We start from the raw sequence: 27,114 nt of genomic DNA on the forward strand, positions 1-27,114 counted from the left end.
TTACAAATATAAAATCATTTATTGCTCACGTGACATTAGTTTTTGTTGTTGTTTGTTACAGGAAAGCGTAACAATTTAAAAACACAACTTCATTGCACTTTATCCTTCCTATTTGTGGGTCAATCTCATTAAAGCTTATAAGTTCCATTATTATTATTAACCAAATTCCACTGAAAGAAGACATTCAAGACGCAAATTATTACATATCATTATATATGGACCTTGATCCAAACAAGGGACTCTTACGACAGAAATTTCAGGTGATAAAAGTGTTCCCAAAGCTCTATAAACGATCACCGAGTGTTTCTTGAAAACAAATGTAAAGCTCACAAAAGGTCATTTTCCACAGAGGTATATGAAATGTCACATGTGAAATGACAGGTTGACTCTGAATGGATAAAGATGTTAAAGGAAGAAAACAAACAATAATAATAATAATAATAATAATAAATTACAAATACAGTTACACCACTTTAGGTTCCATGGGTGATTAGTCAAGTCGTTGGTGTAGAAGACGCTATTAAAAATGTCAAGGCTGGAACGTGGAGGTCTATTTCTCCGTATAATCCATACTTCAACAAAACAGTCCCTTTACGCAAAACAGATTTGCTCTGCGATTTGCCCCAGCAGTCAACGTGCTTTAAACGAAAGCACGCTTTCAAACAGTCGGGGTGAGGAATCGTCCGTCCGTCCGTGTAGGGCAGGAGAGGAGAACACAGTGACGGATGAGAAGGGTGTTTAACTTCTGTCTCACCTCTCGAGCAGGGATGAGAGAGAGAAAAAGAGGGACTGGGATTGCCACAGGTGGATAAATGACTCGAGTGGGAGGAGTCACAGAAATGGGTGTGGTCTCAGAGTGTCTGTGTGAGTATGATGATGATGATGATGACCAAAACCACAGCACCAATCACACCCAAGATGATCATTTTCTACCAGAGAGAGAAGAATAAAAGTACAGTCAGTTTCAACAATGATATTAAATGACTAAACAGCTAATTAAGATTAGAGCAGGTAACCCCATCGAAGCCATGGCAAAGGAAAAGCAAGATGCTAATGCAGCAGACAAGGTGTGAACTAGGCTTGGGTAATGTCATACATCTAGCACAGAAATAGTTTCTATCATTAGTGTAATGATATAAGCCAGGAGTTTCAAACATATGGCTGGTTCAAATGTAGAATCCATGTTCTCAATTAAAACCCCTTGTGGACTTTAATAATGAAAGATTAAATTAAAAAAAGGAGCCACCGGTGCATCTAAAAAAATTTAATATTGTGGAAAAGTTACATTTTTCCCCGTAATTTAATTCAAAAAGTGAAACTTTCATATATTCTAGCTTCATTACACATGGAGTGAAATATTTCAAGCCTTTCTTTTTTTTTATCTTGATGATTACGGCTTACAGCTCATGGAAATCAAAACTCCAGTATCTCAAAATATTAGAATAAAGAATTTATAATACAGAAATGTCGACCTGAGAAGAGCTCTAATCAGTGAATTAACTTAAAACACCCGTAAAGGTTTCCTGAGGCTTTAATCTCTCAGTCCGTTTCAGTACACGCGACCACAATCACGGGGAAGATGAAAGTAAATGCTGCATTTCATTTGGAAATCAAGGTCCCAGAGTCTGGAGGAAGAGTGGAGAGGAACAGAATCTAAGTTGCTTGAAGTCTAGTGTGAAGATTCCACAGTCAGTGATGATTTGGGTTGCCATGTCATCTGCTGGTGTTGGTCCAGTGTGTTTTCTCAAGTCGAGAGTCGATACAGCGTCTACCAGGAGATTTTAGAGCACTTCATGCTTCCATCTGCTGACGAGCTTTATGGAGATGCTGATTTCCTTTTCCAGCAGGACTTGGACACCTGCCCAAACTACTAGTAACTGGTTTACTGACCATGGTATTACCGTGCTTGATTGGCCAGCCGACTCGCCGGACCTGAACCCCATAATCTATGAGAGACACCAGACCCGACAATACAGACGAGCTGAAGGCCGCTATCAAAGCAACCTGGACTTCCATAACAAACACCTCAGCAGTGTCACAGGCTGATTCCCTCCATGCCACACCACATTCATGCAGTAATTCATACAAAAGGATTAAAGCCTCGCCCGAGTATCGAGTGCATAAATTAACATACTTTTCATCAGGTCGACATTTCTGTATTATAAATTCTTTATTCTAATTTTTTGAGATACTGGATTTTTGAGTTCCATGAGCTGCAAGAAGTAACCATCAAGATTAAAACAAAAAAGGCTTGAAATATTTCACTTCATGTGTAATGAATCTAGAATATATGAAAGTTCAACGTTTTTAATTAAATTACTGGAAAATTTTTACTTTTCCCCGATATTCTAATTTTTTGAGATGCACCTGTAGTCTCTAGTTATTCCACTAGGGGGCAAAATAGTGCAACTAATTATAAGGCCCATGACCTCAGCTAGTCACCAAATTTGCCAATGATATTAAATTTGAAAAGTTTGAGAAGCTAAAGATTTGACATATAATCCAAATTAAAGCCGTTTCCCAAATAAGCCCATGTCAAAAATAACGCCAATTCCAAGTCGATTTCACTTCTAGGATTTAACAGTACAAAAGGTGGAGCAGTAAAAAGTACAGTAAAGCCATAATTTTGGAGAAAAAAAAAACACAAAACAAAACATTTTCTTGGTAATTAACCCTTTGTATGTACTCTCTTACTTACTTTGTATGTACTTCTCTTGGCTTAACTGATGTGTTTGTGTGTGTGCGCATGTTAATGAACAGTTACCCAAGCCTAAAATCAACCTACTTTCAGGAGGCAGGAAGAAACCTTGAAAACTAACACCATCACCTAAAACCTTACCCTCACCTAATGCATTAACACCCTTAAACCCCCCCCCCCCCCCCCCCCACACACACACAATGAATGAATGCCTTTTATTGTCACTATACACATGTACAATGAAATTAAGAATCTGCACCACACCCCCAACACACCCCATTTTTATCTCTCTCTCACACACACACACACACACACACACACACACACACTCTGCACCACACCTCCACCGTACCCCATTTTTATCACACACACACATCTTTCCTATACTTACTCACCAGCTATAGTGGCTTACGCCCTTTTAAGTCCTACAGACAGTCCTATTATCAAAGCGATAATGGCAAGAAGCACCAATACAACGCACACTATAATCACCACTTTCTGTGAAAACATACACACACACACACAGTTGGCATTAGTTTCAGATCCTCTGATTACTATTTTAACTAGTCTCGAGCTGACCAAAGAAACATACTTTACCGACATTTGAACAAAAACAGCGTATACAGAGTGTGTACAGAGCACACACACAAGCGACACCGAGTCAGAATAACGAAAAGCTTGACACAAATACGCACACAAAACAGAGACGCTGAAATATGTAGTTAAAAAGAGAGAAACATGGAAAGAGAGAGTATACAGTCTAGAAAATAAGTGTGTACAGGCTTAATTTACATTACGCCGGGTAAGTAAACAATAATATTAACACCTGTATGCATTTGTTTGTTAAATAATGAACACCTACATGGCATAAGGCTTATTAACCAACGACTAAAACAGTCCGCTGGATGGACGAGTTTGAAATTGCGCCCTCTCTGGTAGGAGAGTTCATAACGTGGATTGTGCTGCGTCATTCTCCACCTTGTCGATTAATCTCATGCCAAGTCCATAAGCATACAGAAGGAACTTACAGCTGCATTCCAAACCACATCCTGCACACGAAACGGAACGGTTGGGTTACGTTCAGAAAACAGACCTGTACCGAGGGGGGGTCCGTGAACTCATCCATGGCTACAAGATGTCTGAGAAGATGTTGGGTATTTACAGACAACCTTCATGCGGATTCCTTTGTGTTGTTTTCACTACAGGAAGGCGTGTCCCACTTGTCGTGTGTATAACGCTTTTCTATAGCGACGGTACTCGAAGTGTGGTAACCGGTTTCGATAGAAGAGGTGGGTGGAGAAATGCGCATTTTAAAGAGATGTTACAATGCGAAGCTCGGTTCGAACGCAAGATCACAACGTTTGTTCACAATATAGACGTGTGGCGGAGGGGTGAGAAGTTTGAGGAATGGCCGGGGCAGAGGGGGCGGGGTCATATATGTCTCAGCCACTCACGCGCTGCGCCTCCTGCTGATATTTGGCGGCTTTTTTAGTGTCGGCTACCGCCCGCTCGACAAAGCCCACCGATTGGTCCATGTTGCTCTCAATCCTGTCAATAATTCCACCCTGACAGGTGATGAGCCAGAAATGGAGGAGGACAGAAAGAAAGAGAGAGAGAGAAAGAGAAGAAAAAGGGAAGAGACAGCAGGAGCAGTGATGTTATTATGTGATTAAGGTGTGTGAGGGTGTGTGTTTGTTCCATACCTTCCGGGCTTTGGTCTGATACCTGACTGCTTTCTTTGTTTCAATCTTTGCTGCTGCAACATGATCCACTGATTTTGACACATTCGCCTCTATGTTATCGATGATGTCACCCTGAAACACAAACACGCACATGATCAGACAGAAGCACGTGCTCACACACACTCACAAGCAAACATGCAACAATATATTGTGTATTAAGATATTATAGCATATCACCCTGCAGCTCTCTCCTGGTTTCCCACTGAAGCTAAGCAGGGTTGAGCGTGGCCAGTATCTGGATGGGAGACCTCCTGGGAAAAACTAAGGCTGTTGCTGGAAGTGGTATTAGTGAGGCCAGCAGGGGGCGCTCACCCTGTGGTCTGTGTGGGGCCTAACGCCCCAGTATAATGACAGGGACACTATCTATGCTTTCAGATGAGATGTTAAACTGAGGTCATTAACCCCGGTGTCCTGGCAAAATTCCCCCATTGGCCCTTCTCTATCACGGCCCCCTAATAATCCCCATCTCTGAATAAGCTGCATCACTCTCTCCTCTCCACTAATAGCTGGTGTATGGTGGGAGTTCAGGCGCACTATGGCTGCATCACATCATCCAGCTGGATGCTACACACTAGTGGTGGTTGAAGAGCCCCCCCCCCAATACTATGTAAAGCTCTTTGAGTGTCTAGAAAAGCGCTATATAAATGTAACTTAACTAACTAAAAACTGTAGCTAACTCTCTCACTTACTTTCAGGCTTTTTCCACTGCACAAACTAGCAAAACATTTGGCACCACAAAGCACTTCTTCAGTACCAAAAGTTTCAGTTGTATGTTTTTCGGTTGTTGCTCAAGCTACCATCAGGAACTACAGCACTAGAGGTCGATTGATTGGTTGGCAATCACTGACAACATTTTGTTGTGTTGTTTTTTTAAAAAATAATTTTGGCTGTCCCTATTTCTATTTATTTGGAGTGTTACTTTTTGGTTCAGTTTGGATGTATATCTTTTATTTACTTTAAAATGTATTAATAGTTCTTAGTATATATATATTAATATTCATTTAATAAGTACAGTACATTTTCATGCTACAGTCCGTACTGTTTATTTTTTTTTTACTAAAGCTCAGCAATATTTTACTTTGAGCGTTATGTTTTCACCGGTTGATTAATCGGTTATCGGCAGGTAGATACCGCCCGACGAGGTATCGGTATCGGTAAAATCCACTATCTGTCCACCTCTATAAAGCACTCCTTGCTGCTAACTGGCTACACAAACCACTTCACAGAATAAGAAGGCAAACATAATGAAAAATAATGAATAAAAACAAAGAAGCTAAAGCAAGTAAGTCTGGTTTGTTGGTGCTGGTTTTTTGTCATTAAAATAAAAGTTCTCCTATTTTATTCATCAACAAATAACATCTTGAAATCATAAGTGTCGAAAAATCGCTGTTGTATAAGAGGAACAACTCTGCTTCACTCTGTATCTGCTGATGTTCGCTTGGTTTCCACAGTTGTTGACTTGCTACCCGAGTGTGATCACCTGTTTTGTGTTTAATTCTTCTAAATTAGTTTGTCTATTTACACCCTGTTGCGTCAATGTCTCGTAGCGAAGCCTTATTTTCCTAGCTTCTTAGTTCACGTTTCTTGTAACTTTGAACCTGTTCTTGAGTACTGCGACTACCCATATGCCTTCCATAACTCTGTCTATCTGTGTCGTGACCTCTGTAGAGTTCTCTGCTTATGATCCCTGCATTGCACTTAAAAGATCACATCGAGTTTACAAACTTGCATAGGCGTTGTCATCTGCCGTAATGATGACGCAGCTGCTTTATTGTCATCGTTATAATAGACAAATAAACAACGTTACCAAAATTCCACTCGTTCTCATTTGGGCATAGGTCTGGTTTTTGAATGTGCAATGGAAAAACACTTTCAGACGCTCTGACACATTTGACATTCGCAAACCGAACAGGATATAACACGTGACAAAAATGCAACCACTTACCTCTCAGGTTTTTTTTTTTCTCCCCTCAGCCAGCATTTAACAAGCAAAATAAAAATCAACTTGATCAACACTATTTTACTGTGTACTAGATTATAAACAAATCGAATGAATGCTAAAGCTTAATCAATATGTACTACCTCGGAGTTTTAGTGAATGTGTTAATACATGAAGCATATGAAAAAGAAAGTCAGGGAAAGGGATCCGGTGTGGGAAACTCACATTTGGAAAGCAGATGACAGTGGCTCAGGGTTAAAGAGCGAGTGAGTGAGCGACCAATCACAGCGAGGAGCCGGAGAGAAAAGGAAAACTCGGACAAAAAGACAGGAAGTAGATAAAATGCCTGCGATGAGGAAAGAGGGGGAAAGAAGAGGAGGTAGAAAAATGAAGAATAGATGTGAAGTCTTTCTGAAGGCGGCTGACGAAAAGGAAATGTATGAAGACGCAGAGGGAGTTGACGGAGGGATGAACGGAGGCGTGTACCTGACTCTCGACGAGCATGGCGATGTCCACGAACATGTCGTGCAGTTCCTTTATGCTGCTCTCCAGCCGTACGATGTCTTTGTGACGAGACTCGATCTCGCTCAACGCCTGCTTGGAGATTCCCGAATCTACGATCTAAAACGTGCAAAGATTTTCACGTCAGGCTCATTTTCAACCCAGTTCTGTATGAAAGCTGTGGAAGTAAGGTGGAAATATCTTAAATATCTATTATTCCTCAACAGAACAAAACCACCGCAATTTCATAATCGGAACTATTAAATACGTTCGACTGTTTTCACTTGCCTAGAGGCTGATACATATGTTCCACCTTCTTATACCACAGCGCTGTTGAATTCTCAAATCTGATTGGTCAAATGAAAGGCGTTTCGTTTGCACCAATGGTAGCTCGAACACTGGTTCTGGCTCTAATTTAAATCACAGGATTATATTAACGAGCTCGCTCTAATACGTTATCGTTTCTATAGTAACAGCTCTTTCACGGCGGATGCAGCACACAATTTAAGTCTATTAATGAACACGGAATGTGTTATTTATAGCAAAGAACAGTCAGAGGTTAAATACTGGGATTGGTCTCAATATATTTTTTTGCTAAGATTATTATTCCCACGGCTGAGATAACATAGCTAATATTAACACTTTGTATCAACACTAGATCATGTTACTTCCGTAAACAGTGTCGAAAAAGTCTCATAGACCTGCAGTGCATTATGGGAATTACTCAGTCAACAAAACATTGCACGAAGACTTAAAGCGCACCTCTAATGGTTTTGAAAACGTGCCTAATTTAGTTTTAAACGTCTCATACAATAGATTTCATTGCATCCGAAGTCTAAAAACACTTTAACGTGCTCATAATTTAAACTGCAGCAATGTCGTCCCCCCCCCGTGTCACAAACGACTCGTTAAATGATCCGTTCTAAATGATTCATTCAAAACTCCTCCTTTCAGAGAGCATACTCTGCTCTGATTGGCCAGACATCCCAGTCTGTTGTGATTGGTCTACCGCTGTTAGCGTGTGTCGAAAAGGAAACGCCCACTACCGTAACGAGTTTCAGCTCCGTCTGTCAGCGAGCAGCCGATGAAGACCAGAGGCGGGGCTTTTTGTTACAAACCTACGTAGGTTAGTACAGGAGGTAAGTCTGGAATCACTAACGACTCGATTCAGCCGTTCAGAATCGGTTCCTTCTTTTGGGAATCAATAACTCAGTTTGTCGTGCACTTTGATTTTTTTAAACTTTACCGACTTTTTAACATTCACAAGCAGCTCTATAACACACTACATCAAAGGGAATATCTGAAAAACCATAACAGGTGCACTTTAAAAATAGCGAGTATAAAAGGTTTTGCTTTAATGTTCGGGTTCATGTACTGAGCACCGCCTCAGTGTTCTTCACGCTCGAGTGATTTTTACGATTCCTCCGCACGCATGGTAAAACATTGTTTACCATTTTCCGTCGCCATATTTCTAACCAATGATTGAAAGAGTTTAACCAAGGAAGTTTTCAGTCCTATACGCCCTTCAGCCAGTGCTTTTTTTTCCTCTTTCTTTCTGGCTCACTTAATTATACGTAGAGAGAAAAGAAACCGGACCGAATGGCAACCGAACAGAAGGTATCAAATCTCCCTTGCTTTTCTCGTATACACAGCTCTCTGATCTTCATGTTGGTTTATCCTTTTTTCAACAACAAATACGGTCTTTACGGGCGAAACTGAAGTCTAAAACCAAGAGTAGATGCTCGGACGAGATATTTATTGTATTTTTAAGCAATCAATCTAACAGACACACCTGGGTAATTGGGTGGACTGATAAAAAATGTGCCCTGTGCTATGTTGTTTAACATGTCTAAATATAAATACCAGGAAATAAAAGCTGAAATCCGAAACTCTCTTCTCATATTTATCTTTCGATCTCAAACCCGAAACCACTGAATTGGCCTTGCTGTTCCAATAGTTTTGGAAGAGAAAAAGAAACCAAACCAAATAGAAAAACGAACAAAAAGTATTTTTTCCACCTGTTCTGATTCGGACTCCTGATTAATAGGTGTGAGACCTAACTAGACTAGACGTCGGACTGTATACGCACAAGCGCAGAGAAAAATCACACAGTTTACCCCGGCGGTGAAGACCGATGCGTTGCCCCCCTCCAGCATTTCCTCCAGCTCTTCATCAGTAGTGACTCTACCAGCTAAAGAGGGAAAGACAGGACAGTGTTACGTTTCAACTGATAACTCATGCTTTGCACTGTACTTAGTGATTTGATCAGGTTTTTAGTAAATTTACTACCTATAAACAAACATGAACTGCACTGAATAATACTACAGTGGTTACTTCAAATTGTAGAGGTTAGAAAATGGAGAGGAAAATAAAAGAGATGCTGTCAGTTTGACACTCTGAAACCACGACGCTTTGAGAGAGGAAGCAGTTTGAGGTTTTGTAAAAAGGAGTTATGTTCGAGTTACAGCGCTGAAACAGAAAGCCAAAATGGCCGAGTTATCTCAATTATTTTACTTATTATAAACGGTTTAGTATTCTAATAAGTTATAATCAAGAGCCTATCATTTTACCACAGTCGTATATTTACACAAGTATAACGACAGAATTCTAATTACGGGGTTACATACAGTTTATAATTCGACGCATATAGTTATGTACATTTTACATCGGTTTGTCTTATTCGTTCGGAGAGCGCTGATGTTTAGTGCGAACCATTGAATTGAGCCGGAACGAAGCTAATAGTTCGCTATTTATGCTCGCTACATAGGACAGACGTATTCGAGCTGCTGGATGCAAGACATTTCAGAGGAGCGCGAGGTATATTTACGGTATCAGATGTGCTGCCATCCTTTTTGTGTGGGAGCGCCGCTGGAACGTACTCCAAAGTAAACCGAAAAGCGTTGTTTTTTTTGTTTTTTTTATACATAATTACAAAAGGGTAGATGAGATAAAAGGTATTTTGAACTCTTTCGTATTAACTGATGCTCTATGGACGTCCCCGCCTCCTTCTTCCATCTTAAGGTACGTTCACACACACACAGCGGTTTTATCGCTGCAAGTCGCTGTACTATGAAGTCGAAGTAGGCGGGCCTACTACTGGTTGCCATAGTAACATGTACCAGTGGGTGGCGCAAATAGTATTCCACTCTTGACAACAAAACGGTTTTCTGGTCTCTAAAATGAAAAACTCTGGACGGAGAGCGTTTGCATAGGTATCAAACGCACAAGTGTATATACGCATCATATCCTACGAGATGAAGGAGGAGCAGCGTGTGCGCTTGACACTGCGGCCATTTATCTGCGCCGAAAGCGCACAAAACTCGTAGGAAGCATGGCGGGTCACGGATCACGTGTGCGCTGCTGTCTTCACTCCCATCGGTAGTCGCTGCACCAAATCGCTCCGTGCTTGAATAAAGTTTTCTCAACCTTTTCACGTTGCTGGACGCGCCCACATTTATCCGCTGTTGCTCATGTCGCCGGCTCTCTCTGAAAACGAATGGTCTCCGGTCGCTCCGTCGCTGCGAGCCTCTGTTTGTGTGAACGTAGCTTTACACTAGTAATGTTTTGCTCACGGTAAAAGGGATCGCTGAAAACTAAGCAGTGGGCTTCGTGGTAAAAATGTTAACCATGTCTGTCATAGGATAGAATATAATGTCGTTGTAAACCTTATATATGACAGACACTACGTGCTCGATAAAAATAAAAAGCTATTTCAAACGCAATGACTGACTTGGAAATATGTTCAGGGGAACAAAACCAGAAAAAAAAAAAATTTTTATTCCAAACCTTTTTTCCTACAAGTGATATTTAGTGGGAGATTTATTATACAATTTAGAACAAGGCATCTTACACATACATGTGATTTTCCCCACAATGAATAGACAAACATTCATAAAAATTATACTAGTAGTATTTCGAAAGGGAAAGAAAGCTGACAACTCTAGCTTTGTGTGTGTGTGTGTGTGTGTGTGTGTGTGTGTGTGTGTAAGTCTTACTGATCTCTAACTGTCTCTGGATGCGTCCTTTGCTCTTGTCTCTGAAGTCCACCTGAGCTTCGTTGTATTTTGTCATCACGTCCACAAACTTCCTGGAGAGAACTGCATGCTGGGAGAAAACGACATGAAATGGTATCCAGCTCTTTGTGTGTATATGTATGTGTGTGTATACACACGAGTGTATGCTGCATGACGGGACGGCATTCACTAACCTGTGATTTGCGTATTCTCATGTCAGCGGACACTCTCTCCTCTTCGCCCGTCTCAAGTTCCCTCTCAATAGCTGAACACAAACACACACACACACAGAAACAATATTTACACACATTTTCTCCAAGCTAAAGCAGCAGTGCGGGTACAGCTGCCACATGGATACGAAGCACTTGAGCTGTGTTTTTCTGAGTCGAGATTCAAAGACCAAGTGAGATATATATATATATATATATATATATTCTCATTTCTGACATTCATACTGATAAAAGATCGCTTCATCCAACATTACATCACCACGCTACCCAGCATGCTCATAGAGCCCACACTTACTCTTCAGCTTGTTGCGTGCGTTGTTGGCCATTTTCTTAATGTCATTGGTAAGGGCCTCCAGCTCATCTTGTGTTTCTGAAATAAAATTAGGTAACATTTAGAAGACTGGAGCACAGCATAGAAGTCTGTGCAGGTCAGAAGGAGTGAAATACACCTAACCCTCAACCAAGATGTAGACGATTACGTTCTTGCTAAAGATTCTTTCAGATTAGGCTCGAGTTACCAAGGTAACAGCCCGCTGTGAGGAAGAAAACCATTTTTAAAAAAAACCCAAAAAAACCCCACGACTGATTTATTTTATGCAAATCATACCACTAATATTCTCATATGCGAACATGTTGGGGTGATGTGATATCCTGTATTAATACCACACGTATTGTGGTAGATAGATAGTAGAAGCTTGAGGGGGCGGGGCATCGTGTGGCACTGCAGTAGACAGACATCATGACTGGCTGATGGAAAAAGCATCCAATAGTCATCAGTAATCTGACATTTTTAAATATAATAATTGTTTTTGTTGTTTTTTTTTTTTTTTTTTTAAATGCACATCTATGAGCGAACATGAACATTACAAGTGCGCTCATTTCTGCGAGCACTGAGCCACGCACACTTTCTTTCCCTTTGCTCAGCAGGTCGACACTTTCCCTGATGGTCCAGTACATTTAAATAAAAGCAAAAAGGGAATTATTTTATTTCTTTATTTATTAGGATTCTGACAAATTGTGTTTAAATAAAAACAAAGTTAAACTGTGTGCTTTTGTGAGCATTGTTTATCCACCTTTGATAGCAATTTGCCATATTATTATTATTATTATTATTATTATTATTATTATTATTCTGTGTGTGTTTACAAGGTAAAGCCTTCACTGTGAACCATGAAGTTTGAGTTAAAATCCCAGATATATCCAAAAAAAATAATAAAAAAATATCTGCTGGGTACTTGCTAGACAAAAATCTACCAAACGCTGTAGTATACAAGAAAAATGATTAAGTTATTAAGTAACATAACAAGGTGTGCTCTTATAGGAAAACAATCAACAACAGGGTGGTTCCAAGTGCCATTATTTACACATCCAGGTGCATTGTCTTCTTCCTCTTCCTCTTTTATTCTTGCCAATGACATGTCATTCTTTTAACCATTGTCTAGTTACATGCTGTAGAATGTCCGAGATAGGAGTTAGTTCCTGTTACCACTTAAGTTCTAGCTGCTATAAAGTTGCCTGTGGTGGAAAACATACTGTTACAAAGCACTGACACTGGAGACTCCTTCCATAAATGTCCAAAACTTCACCATATTAATGATTATGCTTGTTTTGTTTTTTTAAGTAACAATGCAAACACTCGTCAGTGTTCCAACAACATAAACGTCCACTTCCTAGTTTTGAAAGGGTTACTACAGTAGAGTTGCGACATCATCAGTGGACATGGCACACGCTATTTTCAGGAATCTAACTTTTGACTTCAAATACGAAAGCTCGTCAGAGGAAGATGAGAAGGAAAAAGGGACGCAGATTTCACCGGACGCACTTTTAACAGGAACGTACGAATCAACGTGAGCTAGCTAGCTAGCTAGCTGGACGAAGGGCTATAAAGTGAGTGTAGCTTCTTCGGGATCTGTTTCCAGAAGCAGAGCAAAAACAAAACAAAGCATCTGGCCATATTGTGTGTGAAATGTCACTTACTCGACATTTGTTTATGGAAACGTCGTATAAAAACCGATAATATCGCACTCGCAAAACCCCACAAACACACAGTGTGCACCCTAAGGTTTCGCACAATAAACCGAGAAGCAGTGAAGGGAAATTAGGAACGCAGGCCGCTCGGAGAGAGCAGCAAACAGGACTTTTCAGAACTGACGATACTGATTGTGAGAAACCGAAAAACTGAACTGATACGTGAGAAGAAGCTGCTCTTCTGAAAGAAAAAAAAAACTAAACACTGGATACCAAACCGATTGTAACTGATGATCTGCAGTGTTCACATGTATTTGAATTCTTCTACAGTCTGTCTCAAAAGTCTCCATATTTAAGGGAAAGTTTAGCTTTTTTTTTTTTTTTAAAAGTTCTATTTTTTATGACGTACATGGAAAGTTTTTTGAAGGTTAAACAATAAAGACAATTTTTCACAGCCTTCTTTGCTCATATTTACCAAGGGTGCCAATACTTTTGCACATTAATAGTATACATTCCCCCCAGCGCTAATCTCAAATCAGTGCTCCCTAAAGTCCATCAAAATGTGAACTTCGCGACGAGAGGGGTGAACACGCTGGATGTTGTTTAGACATTAGCCCCACACCTCGGCTACTCAGAACACATCTCTGTTATGTTAATCCCAGCATACAGACCGCTCGTCAGACGCTCCAAACCGCTTCTGAAGCAGGTGAAAACCTGGCCAGAGGGAGCCATGTCTGCTCTTCAGGACTGTTTTGAGCACACTAACCGGGACATGTTCAGGGAGGCTGCAACCGACAGCGACTCCACCAACTGTTATGTCCATATTTACTATAAGCGAATCACACACGGCACTGCTGCCAAACTTATTAACCAATTCAAAAAGATTAGAAGTGTTGCAACCCGACCAAGAAGAAGTGGACGTCCACGAACATCCTCTGACGACGGATGGTGCTGGAAAACATCTTCAAGGTCTACTGTATGGACACCTTTGGGACACTCTGTATTATCATCCCGTTTTACTATTATTATTGCAAGTTAAACTTTTTCTACCTCTAGTGTTGCGTTAAGCATAGTTTAACTGACCGCTTTGAACTAGCATTAGTTTCTAAGCTACCGTCAATACCGTTTAAACCTGATGACATTTCTCTATAACGTTCTACAGAAGAGCTGCGGTGTGTTCTTTAGACGGCTGGAGGGTGTGTTGACTGTAAATACCAGCACGGCTGCACGGATCCAGCGTTAACCGTCGGACGAATCGGCTGCGGCCTTACGGGCTCCTTCAGCAGCTAACAGAGGGTAGGTTAGCTAAAGTAAACGAGATATTAAAAAGGTCACGTGTCCTTGCATAAACCCATATTTACAGTTATAATATTACAAAACGGATCGAGATTGTCATGGTATTTTTGAATAACAATACGTATTTTGCGGGAAACTCATCTGAATCAATCAATCATCCCATTTCTTGTTCTAGCAAAGCGACCAGTTTATTTACATTTCCCAGTGGAAGTAGTTCAACTAAATTAAGTATTTTTTTTTTCTGTGTTTGACTATGGGTCCTGGGGAAATCCATGACACGTTTCAGTAGCTTGAATTCGAGCAAAGAGCCACAATGATGGAAAAATCATGACAAAAATGAGGGTTATCTGCCTACGACATACTTTAACACCTCTATTTTAAGACGCCATACGTACATTTCCTCGAAAGTATACAGAACCTTCTTTAAATAATTTATTAATTGACGCACCTTATTTATTTGAGACTTGCCGAGGGTATATTCCTGCAAACATCGCACTGTGTGAGGAGCCAGGTTAACTAATACGCCGGTAAAGGTTAACTAATACCCTGTTAGTGTTAAGTGTGATTTCCTCACACGGGGAATGTCAAGCTTTCATCAAGTTGCTGGAAAGACACAGGGCATGTTTAAAATGGACAGAAGTCTAATTAATTCAGTTTGTAATCACATATCAGTGCTCAAAATGCCTGTAACGCTCCTGCGCCACGGTCGGGATGAAATCTATTTTCCGTACCGTTTATCCTCTACACAGGGTCGCGGGGAGCCCGGAGCCTATCCCAAGGAACTCGGGGCACGACACCCTGGACGAGGTGCCAAACCTCGCAGGGCACGATCACACACGTATTCACACACTAAGGACGATTTGGAAACGCCGATCAACCTCCAACTAATGTCTTTGGACTGGGGGATGAAACCGGAGTACCCGGAGGAAACCCCCGAAGCGTGGCGAGAACACGCACGTACAGGGCGGAGGCGGGAATCGAGCCGCCAAACCCCAGAGGTGCGAGGCAAACGTGCTAGCCACTAAGCCACCGTTCCCTACAAAACTGTGAAAGTGGACTGAATTTGTGCACTTTTAAAATGTACTTACAGTGATGGACAAAAGAACTAAACCAGGAACAAGATGTCTTGTTTGGGTTTTTTTAAAAAGGGAACTAAATAATCGAGAAAAGCTATTTGAATATTTGTAATGAACATACCATTGAATAATGCGTCTGAAACTGCGTTCTGGTTCACAGTTCCCACTGTGTGTGTGTGTGTGTGTGTGTGTGTGTGTGTGTGTGTGTGTGTGTGTGTCTTACTCTGATCAGATGTCGGCGCAGACAGAATAACGGAGTAAAGTTTCTTCACTTCAGCTACATTTTCGTCAATCTTGTCGATGCCTTTTCTGATTTCTTCAATCTGAAACAAAGATAAACATTCCGAACAAATAATAATAATAATAATAATAATAATAATAAACAACACAGTCTCGGACCCAAGGCTTGTTTAATATGGTCATGACCTTACCTGTGTAAAAAAATCATCCATGAACCCTTCGTTAACCACAGCGATCGACACGTCCTCGTCGTCATGGTCACACGTCTGTGAAAAGTAAATACAGAAGGTCTTGGCATATGACAGATGGTTATATATGCGGTCTTAGCTTGACATGCACGTGTCTCCATGACGAGTTGCAACCTCACGTCAATACAAAAGGACGTCGGGAACTAGCTGTCTAATCCCTGTATTGTCTTTTCTTAACCGTAACACACCTGACTCAAACTTTCAGAGGATCCTGAAGACCTTGATTAGCTGGATTAGGCGTGTTAGATTAGTGTTAGATATGTGGTTCTGTATGAGAAAGGACGGAGATGGGTGTGTGATGACATGTCATGTTGCATAAGTGCTTGCTTGTTGGAACTTCCAGTAACTACAGATCATGAGTTTATATACAGGAAGTTTTGCTTTTTTTTTTTTTTAAAGAGGGACCATAAAAATTGCGTTTAGTTGTTTATTTAGTGCTGCCTGAATAAGCTATTTCACATAACAGATATTTACATAAAGTCCACGAGACGCAATAATAACCGAATTTACACAAACGAACCAGTGTAAAAGTTTACACACGCTCGATTGTTAATCCTGTGTGTCGTCACCTGGATGATCGACGACATGATGTTTTTATGTTTTGTGATGGCTATTTTGCTTACAGATCTTATTTCCCCCGCCCATTTAGTATTGCCTTTTAGAAGCTACAGAAGATATTTACGTTTCCCAGAAGACAAAATAATAACAATTTACACTGTTCAAAAGTTTACACCCCCCTGGCTCTTAATGTATCGTGTTGCCTTCTTGAGCATCAGTGAACGTTCGCACCTTTTGTAACAGTCGTGTACGAGTCCCTCAGTCGTCCTCGGTGTGAAAAGACGGATCTCGACATCATATAGCCGCCGTTAAAAGGAAAGGAGTCAGATATGTAGAAGATGCTGGTAAAGTGAAGAATGTGCAGGACCTGGAGGATTTTTCTGAAGAACAGTGGGCGGTTTAACCGCTCAGGACGAACACGGGACTCGTGAACAACTCTCACAAAACATAAACACACCCAGGTAACGACACACGGGATTAAGAATCGAGCGTGTTCAGGGAATCTTCCGGAAAACCATCCAAACACTGGAGCTTTTACTTAAAGTTTACATTAACTTCCGGTGTGCAATAATGACATTCAGATTTTTGAGAGATTGATTATAGTGTGAGTAATACACCTGTCCTCACCTTTCAGCTGAACGAATACACTTTGACCTGAGGTGCTTACTGTACGATTTGAATCGAAACAAGTCGGTACATCCCAGCATGACTTCATTACCCCGCAGTATACACACTTTCATTCATACAACACACATCAGTAATTATGGGTTAAAGACGTCTCGCTGTACAAACACACATTTAATCGTGTCCAGTGAATTAAAAAGGAATTAGCCTTATTGAATGTGACTCATTAAAAGGCACAAACTTCTATTTAATAGGGTTTTAAAAGGACAGACTGACTTACTAAACATTTCCATATGCTAGCTCATATCTCTCCCTGTGCAAACTGAAGGCTCGGGGAAATCTGTTTGCACCCGATTACAACACTACATGCTCCATGACTTTAGAGCGATTTGAATCCATCCCTCTCAAGATGCGTCAGACTCGTGACGTACATCCAGGTTAACAGACCTATCGGATTCGTAGAACAGTACAAGCTCTTCCTCTGAGATTAGCTTAAGTTCTAATGTATCAACGTTAGACGATAAGACACAGGAACAGAGACCGTCAAAAAGGAGGATACGCAACAAAGACTGGCTGATGTAGCGTTCGAGTTGTTATATTATAGCTGTAGGCGGAAACGAATCCAGACTCTTTCTGAAAATATCCCTTCATCCATATTCTCAATGCGAAAATGTAAGACACTATCTCCACTTTGATCATTTGTATGTCTAGAAATCCCCACGTCTGAGCGAGTTTATAGAGTGGTTCCCTCTCCTGCAAACCCGGATGTTTGTGTGACGTACGGGGATATGATCACGTCGCTGTTTCACAAAGTTATTTGCAGAATCATCACGTTGTGGTATATGCAAATATGAAATGAAGCGAGGGTTTAGATCAGCTGCGACGATCCGTTTTCAGTCCCTCCAAGCATTTGCAATTTGGCAGAAATGAACGCAAAATAAAGCAAGCTTCGCGATACTCGCGGGAGCGTGCGATTTTTCAAAAATTCAAGATTTGGGCATGTGACGTCGTCACGACACGCATCCAGTTCACGTGCGTCGAACATGAGTACAGCTAAAAAGGTCTCGTTTATTGAAAACCAATTCCACCAATTCAAGTAGTTTTCTGTATAAAAAAAAAAGGAAAAGAAACAAAACACATCTGCAAAAATCAAGCATTTTGGCCGCAACAATCACAAAAAAACTCTGCGAAATCCTGCACGGATGCATATGCGCATCCTGCAGGGCTCCTGCATTATGGTCGGGAGATTGCGAGTACTCTTAACCTGTCAGTCAATCACAGTGACATTAACCAATCGTGGGGGTCTGTGTGAACATGTATGTGGAAGAGGGCGGATAGCACTTTCTTCAGCGCGTTAGTTACAGTTAGATTTAAATGGCGCTTTTCTAGACACTTAAAGCACTTTATGTACATACCACTCGTGTGTAGCATGCACCTGGATGATGCGACGGCAGCCATAGTGCGCCAGGATGCCCACAACACCATCCATTAGTGGAGAGGAGAGAGTGATGTAGCCAATTCAACAATGGGGATTATTATGGGGCCATGATAGAGAAGGGCCAATTGGGGGAATTTCACCAGGACACCGGGGTTATACCACTTGCTGGCCTGACTTATACCACTTCCAGCAACAACCATAGTTTTCCCCAGGAGGTCTCCCATCCTGGCCAGGCTCAACCCTGCTTAGCTTCAGTGGGATACCAGGCGTGAACTGCAGGGTGATATGACGCTAGCATGCGTGTTACAAAGCATGAGCAGCAATACGAGATGATGCGGTCGACTGGTGTCACGTGTCTCAGACAAAGCAAGCATTAGCCCTCAACCTCACTGGGTGGTAGCTGTGGTATGACGCATGATAGAGGAGATCTGGCTGGTGGGTGGGAACTGACCAAATTGGGGAGAAAATGGAAAGAAAAAAAAAGTAGATTTACGCCATATACCGACATTATCATCCGTTCACTATATTGCACTGCCATTATATCCAGTGACGTCGATCGCCGATTATTATTATGTTATTATTATTTTATTACCAGACCTGCCAACTATTACGCATTTAGCATTGGAGCGTAACGAAAACATTGCGTACACTAGTGTTAGAAAGTAAAGGGTTAGTGTTTAGGTCCACTGCATTATGGGTATTATAGTTTGAGGTACGCCAAAGAGCGTATGACGACTCATGAACGGTTTTCAGCCAAATGTATAAAACGGATGAAGATTTTGTCTCAAAAGATTAAACAGAGCTTTAGTCATTGGAAGTGTTTTTTTTTTTTTTTTACTTTTTAACCAATATTATTGAAGTGTTATTGTTTTTTTTTTACTCTTTACCACACACTACTGCAGAATCTCTTAAAAATCCACCATCCAGCTGATAACATTACACCTCGCCTACTCTCCATAAACTGGAAAATGCTCATTATTTTACTGTATTTCATTGGAAAATATCAAATCAGGAAAAAAGCCACATTGTGCCAAAGCGTCCATCATTCTGTGACTGGAGTTTATCCTCGGGACGCACATGATACGGACTACTGAAGCGTACATCTCATCGTCCCTGTCCCCAGACCCATGCTCTGCGTTCTTGATGATAGGGTCTAAAACTTTTCCGGTATAAACAGTCAGCGTCCTTTTTCCTGCTCCTGTCCTCTGTACATGCGCCTTCCTTTGGTAAGGAAAATACTCGCACATCTTTTGTCACTCGGTCTCACTGGGATTCAGCTTTAGTTGATTAGCTTCTATCTGTTGTCCGCCATACATGCTGAGATTGGGCTAGCAGTCCGAGTATAAGATAAGATAAGTGGCAGGGACTTTCATAAATATCTTGGAAAGTTTGTTTAAAAATATCGTTTATGACTGAGCAACAAACTGGAAGGAAGTTTCAGGAACACCGAAGAAACCCGGTGGTGAATGTCGTTTTTATGACGCACGCTGCGAGTCACAAGTTGTCAAGCTCAAAGTCCGAGTAAAACGGCACTTGAAGCAAAATAACCGTTTTTCTTGGCGTCATCATGTTGGTGGTTATGCTGGCTACTGCAGACTACTACACACAACTACACACTAACAGACACTCATCAACACACACACAAAGTCAAAAGATTTTAAACACTTACCCATTGAAGAGGGGTTTTTTTTTGGCTACTTTGTACCGTTTTAAAAGAATAACAAAGACATTATGACTATACATAACTAGAGACCATGAAAAGTGCTAAACAAATTAGAACCATTTTATATTTGAAATTCTTAACACTACAGTGCCCTCCACTAATATTGGCACCCTTGGTAAATAGGAGCAAAGAAGGCTGTGAGAAATTGTCTTTATCATTTAACTTTTTGATCTTTTGTTCCAAAAATTCCCCAAAATACTCTGCTCTCTTGGATATCAAACAAGTGCAAACACAACACAGGTTTATCAAAATAAAAAAACAACAACTGTTAAATATAGGTGTGCAACAATTATTGGCACCCTTTTAGTCAATGCTTTGTGCTACCTCCGTTTGCCAAGATAACAGCTCTGAGTCTCCTATAACGCCTGATGAGGTTGGAGAATACATGGCGAGGGATCTGAGACCGTTCCTCCATACAGAATCTCTCCAGATCCTTCACATTTCAAGGTCCATGCTGGTGGACTCTCCTCTTCAGTTCACGCCACAGGTTTTCGATGGGGTTCAAGTCAGGGGATTTGTATGGCCATGGCAAGACCTTGATTTTGTGCTCAGTAAAGCATTTTTGTGTCGATTTTGATGCATGTTTTGGATCATTGTCCTGCTGGAAGATCCAACCACGACCCATTTGAAGCTTTCTGTCAGAGGCAGTCAGGTTTTCATTTACTATCTGTTGATATTTGATAGAGTCCATGATGCTGTGTATCCTAACAAAATGTCCAGGTCCTCTAACAGAAAAACAGCCGCAAAACATTAAAGATCCACCTCCATATTTAACCGTGGGCATGAGGTACTTTTCCATACGGCTACCTCTCTGTGTGCTCCAAAACCACCTCTGGTGTTTACTGCCAAAAAGCTCTATTTTGGTTTCATCTGCCCATAGAACTCGATCCCATTTGAAGTTCCAGTAGAGTCTGGCAGACTGAAGACGCTCGAGTTTGTTTTTGGATGAGAGTAGAGGCTTTTTTCTTGAAACCCTTCCAAACAACTTGTGGTGATGTAGGTGACTTCAGATTGTAGTTTTGGAGACTTTCTGACCCCAAGACACAACTAACTTCTGCAGTTCTCCAGCTGTGATCCTTGCAGATTTTCTGGCCACTCAAACCATCCTCTTCACCGTGCGTTGAGACGATATAGACACACGTCCAATTCCAGGTTGATTCATAATATTTCCAGTTGACTGGAACTTCTTAATTATTGATGGTGGAAATGGGCATTTTCAAAGCTTTTGCTTTTCTTATAGCCACTTCCCATTTTGTGAAGCTCAACAACCTTTTGCCGCACATCACAGCTATATTCCTCGGTCTAACCCATTGTTATGAATGACTAAGGGAATTTGGCCTGTGTGTTACCTCCTATTTATAGCCCTGGGTTAGTTTTCTATAACAGCAGCTCGGTGGGTAGTGTCGGCTGTAAGGTAAATAACAGGTTTATCGTTTCTATAGTAACGACTTACAGGGACTTACGGTGAACGCTTCACATTATCAAAGGTTAAGAATAAACATATTTTTTTTTTAAAAGATTATGTAGCAAAGTCTAATAATAGTCAACATGATGCAGAGAGGCTTGTGAAGGAAATACTGTTTACAGCTGTTGAAATATACACCGATTAGCCATAACACCACATGCCAAATATTGTGTAGGTCCCCTAGTGCCACAAGACTCCACAAGACCTCTGAAGGTGTGCTGTGGTATCTGGCACCAAGACGTTAGCAGCAGCTCCTTTAAGTCCTGTAAGTTGTGAGGTGGGGCCCCCATGGATCAGACTTGTTTGTCCTGTACATCCGACAGACGCTGGATCTGATTGAGATCTGGGGAATTTGGAGGCCGAGTCAACACCTTGAACTCTTTGTCACGTTCCTGAACCATTTTTGCAATGTCACTGGAGGCGTTATCCTGCTGAAAGAGGCTTCTGCTATTAGGGAATACCGTTGCCATGAAGGGGTGTACATGGTCTGCAACAGTTTTTATGTAGGTGGTAGGTGTCAAAGTAACATTCACATGAATGCCAGGACCCAAGGTTTCCCAGTAGGACATTGTCCAGAGCATCACACTGCCTCCACCGGCTTACCGTCTTCCCGTAGTGCATCCTGGTGCCATCACTCACCTCCTCATCAGTACTCATCATTAATAAACCGAGCTGAATTTCTGCCATAACTCAGCATAAATGTATCATTATACCTGCATTGCATTCTGGGACACTCGGTCCAATGGATTATCTTGTGTGACAAAAGAGGTTCCTGCTGTCTTGTTTTTTTTAGGTGGTAACAACAAAATCTGGCTGTTTTGGCATAATAACTGCTACAAATGTGCTCCTGTGACATCAGCATGCCCCACACCCACACACACGCACACCTTCTCACAGGAATAATGAAAATGCAGAATCACTAAAGACAACACAAAGATTTCGAGGGAAACACACGGACTGTGCTTCAGGGCGGAGATTTCCTTTAATAATGACAACAGAGGGAAGCAACACATGAACATGGGAAGAATTATAAAACTGAGAACACAATGTGCTTGTGTGAAGGTCAAAAAGACCGAGAAACACACACACACACAGCATGCACTGGAAAAGCTGAGACAGGGAGATAAGGCTACGTGAGACTTCCTGAAGAGAGACTGTGTGTTTGCGTATGTGTGTGTGTGTGTGTGTGAGAGCAAGCGAGAGATGTGTCTGTTTAACACTAGCTCAGCACAAATCTCTCCTACCCGGGTAACAAGACCCAGAACAAAAGGTGTGTGTGCGCTGACTGAGAATAAAAATAAAAATGTGCCCTGAGTGTGAATGGAGGAAAGCGGAGTGTTTAAATGAAGAGGTCATCACTCAGGCTTCCTGGAAATCCACAGAAGAGGCACATAAACACACACACACACACACACAATATTCAGCTGTTGAGAGTCCCACAGTTGACTCACAGAGCCTGCCAGAGGATTTGTCTTATGTCATGTGTGTGTGCGCGTGTGTTCATTCAAAATAAAGCTTGTATGCACACAGCAGAAGAATAAAGCAGCCCCACCAGCAAGTTAAACATTACAGAGACGGATCTCTGAAAACAGAGGACGAAGTAAAACACCCAGGATTCTAATATGACATGACAACACACACATCGTATAATACAGTGTATAATCTGGTGTAAAATCTCTGCTTCACTTCAGAGAGAAGTGTGTGAAAATCTGCTCTGAATTCGAATCTCCTTTCTCAGACGTACGCAAATAAGAGTACATCGTAATCATTAATGAGCACAAGCAAACACTCGCACACAGATATAGAGAACCTGCTCTATACGCTTCTGTAGTCGTGGATTTCTGCGTGTAGTCGTGGATTTCTGCGTGCAGTCGTGCATTTCTGTCTGTAGTCGTGGATTTCTGTCTGTAGTCGTGGATTTCTGCGTGTAGTCGTGGATTTCTGCGTGTAGTCGTGCATTTCTGTCTGTAGTCATGGATTTCTGCGTGTAGTCGTGGATTTCTGTCTGTAGTCGTGGATTTCTGCCTGTAGTCGTGGATTTCTGCGTGTAGTCGTGGATTTCTGTCTGTAGTCGTGGATTTCTGCGTGTAGTCGTGGATTTCTGCCTGTAGTCGTGGATTTCTGTCTGTAGTCGTGCATTTCTGTCTGTAGTCGTGGATTTCTGCGTGTAGTCGTGCATTTCTGTCTGTAGTCGTGGATTTCTGCGTGTAGTCGTGGATTTCTGCGTGTAGTCGTGGATTTCTGCGTGTAGTCGTGGATTTCTGTCTGTAGTCGTGGATTTCTGCGTGTAGTCGTGGATTTCTGCCTGTAGTCGTGGATTTCTGTCTGTAGTCGTGCATTTCTGTCTGTAGTCGTGGATTTCTGCGTGTAGTCGTGGATTTCTGCGTGTAGTCGTGCATTTCTGTCTGTAGTCGTGGATTTCTGCGTGTAGTCGTGGATTTCTGTCTGTAGTCGTGGATTTCTGTCTGTAGTCGTGGATTTCTGCCTGTAGTCGTGGATTTCTGCCTGTAGTCGTGGATTTCTGTCTGTAGTCGTGGATTTCTGCGTGTAGTCGTGGATTTCTGTCTGTAGTCGTGGATTTCTGCCTGTAGTCGTGGATTTCTGCGTGTAGTCGTGGATTTCTGTCTGTAGTCGTGGATTTCTGTCTGTAGTCGTGGATTTCTGCGTGTAGTCGTGCATTTCTGCGTGTAGTCGTGGATTTCTGTCTGTAGTCGTGCATTTCTGCGTGTAGTCGTGGATTTCTGTCTGTAGTCGTGGATTTCTGTCTGTAGTCGTGGATTTCTGCGTGTAGTCGTGGATTTCTGTCTGTAGTCGTGCATTTCTGTCTGTAGTCGTGGATTTCTGCGTGTAGTCGTGGATTTCTGTCTGTAGTCGTGGATTTCTGTCTGTAGTCGTGCATTTCTGTCTGTAGTCGTGGATTTCTGCGTGTAGTCGTGGATTTCTGCCTGTAGTCGTGGATTTCTGCGTGTAGTCGTGGATTTCTGCGTGTAGTCGTGGATTTCTGTCTGTAGTCGTGGATTTCTGCGTGTAGTCGTGGATTTCTGTCTGTAGTCGTGCATTTCTGTCTGTAGTCGTGGATTTCTGCGTGTAGTCGTGCATTTCTGCCAGGAGACTGCAGGTAACACGGGCGCTGAGGAAAATATTTAACTGACAGGGAAACAGCAGCACAGCAACAAATCCTGCTTCAGGCTCTGAGCTTTCATTCAGTTACTGACTGTTTCTTTCACTTTGTGTGTTACTGGGTCTTTCTTTCCTTCTCACTGTCTGTCTGGGACTCGGTCTGTCTGTCTTTCTGTTGGTCTGTCTGTTATACGGTATTTCTGTTTATCTGTCTTTCCTTCTCACTGACCGTCAATCTCTCTGTCTGTCTGTCTTTATGTTGGTCTGTCTTTCCTTCTCACTGTCTGTCTTTCTGTCTGTCTGTTCGTTGATCTCTCGTGCTGGCTATCTGTATCTTGGTTTGTCTGTCTGTCATTTGGTATTTCTGTTTGTCTGTCTATCCTTCTCACGGTCCATCGATCGCTCCATCTGTCTGTTGTTCTGTCTGTCATTCGTTATTTCTGTTAGTCTTTCCTTCTCTGTTTTTCTGTCTGTCCATCGATCTCTTGGTTTGTTCATCTCTCCGTCTATCTGTCGGTCGTCCTGTCTGTCTTTTGTTCTGTCTGTCTGTCCTCCAGTCAGCCTGTCTCTGTGTTTGTCTGTCTGTTGTTCTATCAGTTGGTCTATCGGTCTGTATCTTCCCTAATTTCTCCATCTGGGGATTAATAAAGTATTACTGTATCTTATCTAATCTGTGCATCGGTTTGTCTGTCGGTCGGTCTGTCATTCGGTCCGACGGTCAAGTCTTTCTGCTAATCTGTTGTTGTATCTATAGGTCGGTCTGACTGACATCAAACTGCCTCTCTTTCTGTCTGTCGATCAGTATTTCTTTTGGACTGTCTGTCTGTACTCCAGTCTGTCTGACAGTCGGTCTGTCTCTCTCTCTTTGTCGGTCTGTCGGTCCATCAGTTGGTCAGTCGTTCTATCAGTCTGTCTGATTTCTATCTCTTTGTCTGACATTGTCCTGTCTCTCTGTCTGTCAGTTCATCACTCTTTCTCTCTCTATCTAACTGTCCAGTATACTAATCTATCGGGGTGTTCCACAAATATCTATACTGTACTTACATTATAAGTCAGAAGGACAATCTGTCACATGTTCTCACGTGACCTCAACACGCCGAGTCAGCTGACCACAATCCTCTCCTCCCTTACTCATGAAGGCCAATAACAAATCTATTATCATTCTATTCATCACACCTTTTCCATGATGAACATTTCCTATCTGCCATTATCATTATTTCTATTATTATTAGTTCATTTATTAATTCCATTATCAATTATTAAGTCACAAAGGGCCTACATTTGATAGAAATGACAGATAAGGGCTCGTTCAGATCTAAAAGACTAAAAGGCTTTTATAGTGCACTAGAAGACCTATTTGGGATGCAGCCACTGACTAAGTTGAGTCGAAGGTCTTATTTAAACGGGTTTTTTTCCTCCTTTAGTGTGACAGGACATCCCTGTAGTGTTTCATTAAGACCTTCGGGTGTTGAAAGAGCAGCTGGACTCGAGAGTTTCACTCGAAAACCCGCTTTTTAATCAAGAACTATCTCCTGAGATTGAATCTGACCGCCGCACTCACCGCCTTCAGCTGCTCCAGGCGGTCCTTCATCGCTGCCTTCGCGCTGTGGAGGTCACCGTTACCAAATGAAGTAACTCGGGAAATGAAGACACAAGGTGAAAAAGTGAAGCGGGCAGTCGCAGCAGCTGGGAAGTGAAAAGCCGAGGACCAAAAAAAAAAAAATAAATAAACAGATAAAAAGTTTTCCTCTTTTCTCCCTCAGGCTGCCGTCTTCCTCCTCCAAGTGCTCTTTATCCACAAACGGCCCATAAAAATGGCTGCTGTGCCCTAAACCTGTGGTGTTTTTCCGTCTAAATCTATCCGCTCAGAGGATTAAGACACCAGTTGTGTACGCTTAATCTCTCTCTCTCTCTCTCTCTCTCTGTATGTAATCACAAAACTCTAAGCCCTGTCCTTCCGCGCATGCGCACTAGCACACCTATGCAAACCGCTTGGTAAGGTAGACACGCCTTGTTTGTGTTAGCCTACCTGTGTGTGTGTGTGTGTGTGTGTGTGTGTGACGTTATTCGTTCTAATAGGTGACACACGTATGAAAATGTTGCTGACCTCTCTCTCTCACTTTGTGTGTGTGTGTGTGTGTGTGTGTGTGTGTGTGTGTGTGTGTGTGTTGTAACTACTGAACTAAATAATTCCTCTTCCTCTCTCTCTTTTTTTTCTGAAACAGTGAACAGAGA

General features: G+C 41.8%; 1 protein-coding gene across 2 annotated transcripts; it reads right to left on the minus strand.

The window, feature by feature from the left end:
• Positions 1-26,823, minus strand: stx3b (syntaxin 3b). Of its 2 annotated transcripts, none has more exons than XM_017473819.3 (10): positions 26,441-26,823; positions 15,895-15,969; positions 15,687-15,786; positions 11,419-11,493; positions 11,088-11,158; positions 10,876-10,984; positions 8,998-9,071; positions 6,866-7,000; positions 4,402-4,512; positions 1-929 (listed from the first exon to the last, which is right to left on the minus strand). In XM_017473819.3, exons 1-10 carry the CDS (start codon positions 26,468-26,470, stop codon positions 852-854), a joined length of 858 nt encoding a protein of 285 aa, XP_017329308.1. In that variant the 5' UTR covers positions 26,471-26,823; the 3' UTR covers positions 1-851. The 2 variants fall into 2 exon arrangements, with proteins under 2 accessions (XP_017329308.1, XP_017329307.1); XM_017473818.3 differs by lacking the exon at positions 1-929 and adding an exon at positions 3,094-3,196 and having other exon boundaries at positions 26,441-26,822.
• Between the last annotated feature and the right edge of the window lie 291 nt (positions 26,824-27,114).

This window comes from Ictalurus punctatus, chromosome 8 (genome assembly GCF_001660625.3).
Source record: "Ictalurus punctatus breed USDA103 chromosome 8, Coco_2.0, whole genome shotgun sequence".
Classification (NCBI taxonomy): domain Eukaryota; kingdom Metazoa; phylum Chordata; class Actinopteri; order Siluriformes; family Ictaluridae; genus Ictalurus; species Ictalurus punctatus.

Excerpts from the sequence above, each read along its gene's own strand:
- stx3b (XM_017473818.3), bottom strand. The coding sequence starts at position 26,470 with ATGAAGGACCGCCTGGAGCAGCTGAAGGCG. Across the intron at positions 15,787-15,894 it reads TGGATGATTTTTTTACACAG|ATTGAAGAAATCAGAAAAGG; the intron begins GTAAGGTCATGA and ends TCTTTGTTTCAG. Across the intron at positions 10,985-11,087 it reads TGAGAATACGCAAATCACAG|CATGCAGTTCTCTCCAGGAA; the intron begins GTTAGTGAATGC and ends GTTTTCTCCCAG.